Source organism: Silurus meridionalis, chromosome 20 (genome assembly GCF_014805685.1).
Source record: "Silurus meridionalis isolate SWU-2019-XX chromosome 20, ASM1480568v1, whole genome shotgun sequence".
NCBI lineage: Eukaryota > Metazoa > Chordata > Actinopteri > Siluriformes > Siluridae > Silurus > Silurus meridionalis.
The window spans coordinates 1,178,136-1,185,000 of NC_060903.1; the positions used below are offsets into that span (position 1 = coordinate 1,178,136).

The 6,865-nt window shown below is 42.8% G+C and overlaps 1 protein-coding gene across 4 annotated transcripts in view; it reads left to right on the forward strand.

Moving 5' to 3' along the window:
• The first annotated feature begins 24 nt into the window (after nt 1-24).
• The window catches only part of kdm4ab (lysine (K)-specific demethylase 4A, genome duplicate b), a 16,191-nt gene continuing 9,350 nt past the window's right edge, over nt 25-6,865 (forward strand). For 3 of the 4 annotated variants that reach the window (XM_046876231.1, XM_046876232.1, XM_046876233.1), the window contains exons 1-11: nt 25-170; nt 3,991-4,149; nt 4,277-4,452; nt 4,551-4,665; nt 4,825-5,018; nt 5,108-5,157; nt 5,279-5,382; nt 5,469-5,606; nt 5,696-5,913; nt 6,236-6,390; nt 6,508-6,865. The exon at nt 6,508-6,865 is cut by the window's right edge and continues 46 nt beyond it. In XM_046876231.1, the coding sequence (XP_046732187.1) occupies nt 4,015-4,149; nt 4,277-4,452; nt 4,551-4,665; nt 4,825-5,018; nt 5,108-5,157; nt 5,279-5,382; nt 5,469-5,606; nt 5,696-5,913; nt 6,236-6,390; nt 6,508-6,865 (1,643 nt within the window). In that variant the 5' untranslated portion in view covers nt 25-170; nt 3,991-4,014. Of the gene's footprint in view, nt 171-3,990; nt 4,150-4,276; nt 4,453-4,550; nt 4,666-4,824; nt 5,019-5,107; nt 5,158-5,278; nt 5,383-5,468; nt 5,607-5,695; nt 5,914-6,233; nt 6,391-6,507 lie in introns of all 4 variants that reach the window. The other variant, XR_006928805.1, reaches the window with a different exon arrangement.

Below are 6,865 nucleotides of genomic sequence, written 5' to 3' on the forward strand. Positions count from 1 at the left end.
TTGGTTATGGTTCCTCCTGGCCATAGTAAACAAATGGGCAGCGCGCATGCGCAGTGTGGAGCTAATGGAGGTGATGGGGCTTGGGCTTGTGAAGGTCCGGTGCTGAAAGTGAGTGAAGAGAGGCGGAAAGATAAAAGCGGGTTTCCCGCGACATTTATTCCACATCATCGGTGAGTTAATGTGCATTCAGAGCGCGTAGTCTCACAGAAATCATCATTTATGCAGTTAAAACACTGTGTTTCTCCTGCACGGAGTTAATGCTAATGCTAACCAGCCAAACGGGGCTAATCTCGGCTACATAAAACAAAAAAACGGCTTTTCCCGCCTCTTTTCTTTGTATCGTTCGGCGGATTTGGGTTCTGTGGCGGTAATACTGTGCGGATCTGGAGCTGTAATGTCCCGCTGGATGTGTTTCCTCTCCCGGTCCTGTGAACAGAGAACATCAAGGCCTAGCTAGCAAGCTAAGTTAGCGTTAGCCGTGAGAGTTTTTTTTTTTTTTTTTTTAAAGAGACTCTCGGTTCAGCCAATCAGCGTTCAGAATGTCTCGGAGTGTAGGCGTAACCAGGACGGGGCGTGGTCTATGGGTTTGACGTTACCCGGAGGTGCTGAGTGACGACGCAGTGCGCATGCGCGTCTTCCATTGTATTGTACTGTACGTTTTATTTGCAATGTATTATATCAGTAATTTTTACTAAATTTAATAAAACATGTATGAAATATGAGAAAGTTATACACAAAGCACAGTCAATTAATAGGCAAACATTTATTCATTAAAATATTGTATTTATTTGATTCATATCTTGACTTATTTCAATATTAATATTATATATAATGTTCTTGTATTTACAACTAAATAATGAATAATAAGAGGAAGAAGAAAGAATAGATCAATTAGATTATCTTTCTCTCTCTCTCTATCTCTCTCTCTCTCTCTCTCCCCCACTTATTATATCAGAATCAGAATCAGGTTTATTGGCCAAGTGTGTTGACACACACAAGGAATTTGGTTCCAGCTGTTTGTTACTCTCAAAAGTACAGACATAAATAAAAACCTATACATGACAAAAGACACAACAAGACAAAAACAGACAATATGAGACAATACAGACAATATGAGACAGTATAGACAGTGTGGGTAATAAATAGGGATACAGACCAGTAATGTACATAAAGTGTGGGAGTGCATGGTAGTGCAAATGACAGTATTGTGTGCCAGGTATGATGAGAGAGTTTACTATAAAACTTTGTACAGTATATAGAAGCAATAGTGTGTGTAACATATACAGATAATGTGATGAGTGACAGTTTTGTGCAGTACTCATAGATATGAGCAGGGAATATAATTATGGTCAGTTGTTAGTGAGGGTGATTGCTTGGGGAAAGAAACTGTTCCTGTGTCTGGCAGTCTTAGTGAACAAAGTTCTGTAGCGCCTGCCAGAAGAGAGGAGCTGAAAGATGTTGTGTCCAGGGTGTGAAGGGTCATTAATGATTTTTCCTGCCCGGTTTCTGGTTCTTGTATGGTACAAGTCCTGGAGAGTGGGCAGGGGGCACCAATGATTTTTCAGCTGTTTTAACAGTTTTCTGCAGTCTGTTTCTGTCCTGTTTTGTTGCTGCTCCAAACCAGATGGTGATTGATGAGCACAGGACAGATTCAATGACTGCAGTGTAGAACTGTATCAACAGCTCCTGTGGCAGACTGTACTTCCTTAATTGCCTTAGAAAGTACATCCTCTGCTGGGCCTTTTTCAGAATTGAGTTTATGTTTGATTCCCATTTCAGGTCTTGGGAAATGGTAGTGCCCAGAAACTTGAAGTTCTCCACAGGTGACACAGGAATGTTGGATATTGTGAGGGGGAGTAGTGTTGAAGGATGTTTCCTAAAGTCCACTATCATCTCCACAGTTTTGAGTGTGTTTAGCTCAAGGTTGTTCTGACTGCACCATAGCACCAGCTGCTTCACCTCCTGCTTATATGCAGACTCGTCACCATCTTGGATTAGTCCAATGAGCGTGGTGTCATCTGCAAATTTCAGGAGTTTGACAGTTGGGTCACTTGATATGCAGTCATTCGTATAAAGGGAGAATAGCAGTGGGGAAAGGACACACCCCTGAGGAGCACCAGTGCTGACTGTCAGAATACCGGAGGTAACACCTCCCAGTCTCACCTGTTGTTTCCTGCCTGTCAGGAAGCTGGTGATCCATTGACAGATGGCAGGGGGTATAGTAAGGTTTAGGAGTTTGGAGTGGAGGATTCCCGGAATTATTGTATTGAAAGCCGAACTAAAGTCAACAAACAAAATCCGGGCATATGTTCCTGGGCAGTCAAGGTGTTGCAGAATGTAGTTTAGCCCCATGTTGACTGCGTCATCCACCGATCTGTTTGCTCGGTATGCAAACTGTAGGGGATCCAGCAGCTGTTCTGTCACCTTCTTTAGATGGGCCAATACCAGCTTTTCAAAGGTCTTCATGACGACAGATGTCAGAGCGACAGGCCTGTAGTCATTCAGTCCAGTAATGGAGGGTTTCTTGGGGACTGGGATGATTGTGGAGAGTTTAAAGCATTTAATATATTAAAGCTTTAATATAAATGCTTATATAATATATATATATATATATATATATATATATATATATATATATATATATATATATATATAAAATATAAATATAAATTTAAATGCTTTAATATATTTAATATATTAAAGCATTTAATATTAATAATAATTAAAGCATTTAATATATATTATATTATATTATATCATTGGACATTTAAAGATATTTATATTATTACTGCTATAAACATTTCCTCTTCCTTTTGTTACTATGCAACAAACTCAGGGTGCAGCTAGTGATTATTTTAGTGATCGAGTTTTCTACCGAATATTCCATCGATTAATTGAATAATCGGATCAATAAGTATTTTTTCTTTACTAAAGAGAAATACTAAATATACAAGAGAAAATAAGACTTAAGTCTTAAAAATGAAAAAGTAATTTGGTAATTTTATTTTTTTATTTTTTATTTTATTTGTGTTAATATTAAATTATATAAAAGAATATCTGTGAAAACTAAACTCATTTAGTGCTTTTAACTGCCGTATTACATCAAAATATATAAATAAAAAAATCATAAAAATCTATTTCATATGCCTTAAAAAGCTAAACACACTGTACAGTGTTTTCTTTGTTTTAGTATGAAATTACTCCAAGCTTGGAAAATTTGAGAGTGAAAAAAATCTATAAATGTCCAGATGTTCCAGATGTTCTTTTATTTTTTCTTCCATTGAATAATGCTCCTTTAGCATGAAGAACGGCTTCATACACTCTCAGGATCCGAACATGTTGTTTCTCCAAACGTTTTGCTGAAATATTCACCTGAAATCATTCAGTTCATCTCAGAGTAGTGCAGTAGGATTGAGGTGCGGTGTCTGGGCAGATGGTTCCATGATAAATATCAGTCCAGACGTCTGTCTGCTCTCTAAATAACACTTACAGAACTCAGACGTTTGCTTCGGCTCGTCGTCTTGTTGTACTGTGAAGTCGGATCCAATGAGCCGCAGTCCAGACGGAACTGCACGGTGCTGAAGTGTGGAATGGGATCCATGTTGGTTTACTTTCACTTTCCGGAACCAAAACAACCCCAAACCATTAAACTTCCACCTCCATGTGAGGGTGAGGGAGTCTGATTACATCTTCTCTCCTCTTTTTCTGTTAGAGATAAAAAATGTCCCATTTGGACTCCACAAAACTTTCATTCACATTACTGTGTTGTATTTGTGTGAATTACACACACAGTTAATAATCTCAGAACACTTAAAATACATTAGTCATTCATTACATTTTCATTTATTTTTCTCTCCGTACAATTTTATTTACTTCTTGAAGCCATTATAATGATGTTTTTGTTGTTTGTTTACTGTTAGGAGTGTTTTTCTGCCTATCAGCAGTTCTGTAGGAGTTTTTCAGCTCTGATTGAAGTGTGTGTGGTTGCAGGTTTGAGGATCCACCGGCGTGAGGATGGCGTGCGACTCATCCTCCTTCTCCTCCAAGGGGATCATGACCTTTTACCCGACCATGGAGGAGTTCAAGAGCTTCAGCCGCTACATCGCTTACATGGAGTCTAAGGGAGCGCACAGAGCCGGTCTGGCCAAGGTACACACACACACACACACACACACACACACACACTCCAAACTCACTCCAAGCTAAATTGGGATAAATAAATGCACAAAGAGAAAAAAAAGAATTTTTTAACGATAAATTCTCTCGTGATCTACAGATCGTTCCTCCAAAGGAGTGGAAGCCCAGACGCTCGTACGACGACATCGATGACCTGTTGATCCCAGCGCCGATTCAGCAGGTGGTGACGGGTCAATCTGGACTCTTCACTCAGTACAACATCCAGAAGAAACCCATGACTGTGAAGGAGTTCCGCAAAACCGCCAACAGCGACAAGTGAGTGAGCGATAACACTCGCGTCAACTCGGATGATATTAGACTCTCGCACGGCAGTGTTCGGTTGTGGTGATGGAGTTTTGTTTCTTCTCCTGCAGGTTCTGCAGTCCACGATACGATGACTTTGAAGAGCTCGAGAGGAAATACTGGAAGAACGTCACTTTCAACCCTCCCATCTATGGAGCCGACGTTAACGGAACTCTGTACGACCCTGTGAGTGACTTCCTCACTCTTCCTCCTTATTTTATCTCCTTCTTCTCTTTATCCTTTTCTCTATCCTGCTCTCTTGCTTCTTCCTTCTCTTTCCCCAGCCCCCTTCTTTCTACACCTTCATCCTCCTTCAGTTTTGAATTCTTTTTTTTCTCACGTCAGGGTGTGGATGAGTGGAACGTGGGCCATTTGAACACCATCCTGGACACTGTGGAGCACGACAGCGGCATCACCATCGAGGGGGTGAACACGCCGTACCTGTACTTTGGCATGTGGAAGACGACGTTCGCCTGGCACACAGAGGACATGGATCTCTACAGCATCAATTACCTTCACTTCGGGGAACCCAAGTCGTGGTACAGCTTCTATTCCGTAGAAAAACCTTTCAGTGTGTGAATCTTGAGAACTTCTGAGAGCAGGTTTAATTTTGAACGTTCCTGTACAGGTACACTGTTCCTCCGGAGCACGGGAAGAGATTAGAGCGTCTGGCTAAAGGTACGCATGAGCGCGATTTAGACACCTAGACCCTTTATCAGTTCATATGCATGTAATCGCCACCTAGTGGATAAACCCTGAACTGATCAGCAGTTTCTATTCCAACTTTATTGTTGTGCAGGATTTTTTCCTGGAAGTTCTCAAAACTGCGAAGCTTTTCTCCGACACAAGATGACCCTGATCTCTCCCTCTATTTTGAAGAAATATGGCATCCCTTTTGAAAAAGTGAGAGACCGTTGAAATGCTAAGACAATTTTGCTTCCCAGTGTTTGCATCTCATCCATGTTTTAAATTTTTCTAATTTTTTTAAGATCACTCAGGAAGCCGGAGAGTTCATGGTGACGTTCCCGTATGGATATCACGCCGGGTTCAATCACGGGTTTAATTGCGCGGAGTCGACCAACTTCGCCACGCAGCGGTGGATCGATTACGGAAAGCAGGCCATTCTGGTGAGATCCGGCGAGTTTAGTGTCGTTTGTTGCATGCGTTGTTGCGGTTAAATCTCACGCCTGACGCATTCCGACTCTCTCGGCTGCAGTGTTCATGTCGGAAGGACATGGTGAAGATCTCTATGGACGTGTTTGTGAGGAAGTATCAGCCCGAGCGTTACGAGTTGTGGCTGGCGGGGAAGGACAGCGCGCCCATCGATCACACCAAACCCACTCCAGAGGCGGCAGAGTTCATGGGAGGCAAGAAAGGAGACTTCGGTCACAGAGAACCGTGTACGCAGAAGCTGAGCAGCGACTCCAAAAAAAGGTGCAAATAAATTCTTTTTGGTTTTCTGTCTATATAGATTTTTATGGTGCTGGAGGTTACTGCTCCTTTAGTGCTGCTGTGCAACACCTCCACTGGTGTCTCACTTCATTTTGCCTCTTTCCCTCTTTTTCCCTCTCCTTCTCGCGTTGCTGTCATTTTCCTTTTTCCCCCCTCGTTTTGGGCGGAGCTTCTCTTCCTCCTCTTTTTAATCATTGCTGTTCTCCTTAATCTTATTGTATTATTATAATAAGTGATTAGGAGAATAATTTTTACTGTGTGTGTGTGTGTGTGTGTGTGTGTGTGTGTGTGTATACGTGCTCAGTGTGGCCAAACAGAGGATCGGTACTAAGAGGCACCGTGTGTGTTTGGAGGTACCGGATGATGTTCTGCCAAAGAGTGAGGAGCAGAATGGCGACTCTGTTTATGGGAAGAAGGGACGTCTCTCTCCACAGCCGGAGCTGAGCTCAGACACTTCCGGTACTTTCCTCACCTTTCTCTCCCTCCATCCCTCCACTGTCTGTATCTGTTCATCTCCCTGATCTGATCTCTGGAACGCAGTATAAACGTGAGTCGTGTGTGTCGTTTTGGTTTCAGACTGCAGCAGTCGGTCGCGTGTAAAACCTCCTCGTTCTGAGAGCTGCGTTAAATCGGAGACTGCTGATGTAACCTCGGCCCCGGAGTCTCCTCAGGCCCAAAGAAAAAGCCATCTGTACATCGCCACCGTCCCCATGGCCCCGCACTGCCTCTCCGCTCTGCCCTGGACGTCCAGCAAGCCCGGGGTCGCCAGCCTGCTCTTTCACCGGACCCTGAGTCCCTCTGACGCCCTGCAGGTTCACACCTACGCCGCTAAAGCCACACTCTGTAAACCCCAATATCCCAAATTCCAAGACTTCATGAACTCCGACTCCGAGTCAGAACCCACACCTGAGCTGAAACACAGCGTAGATACTCC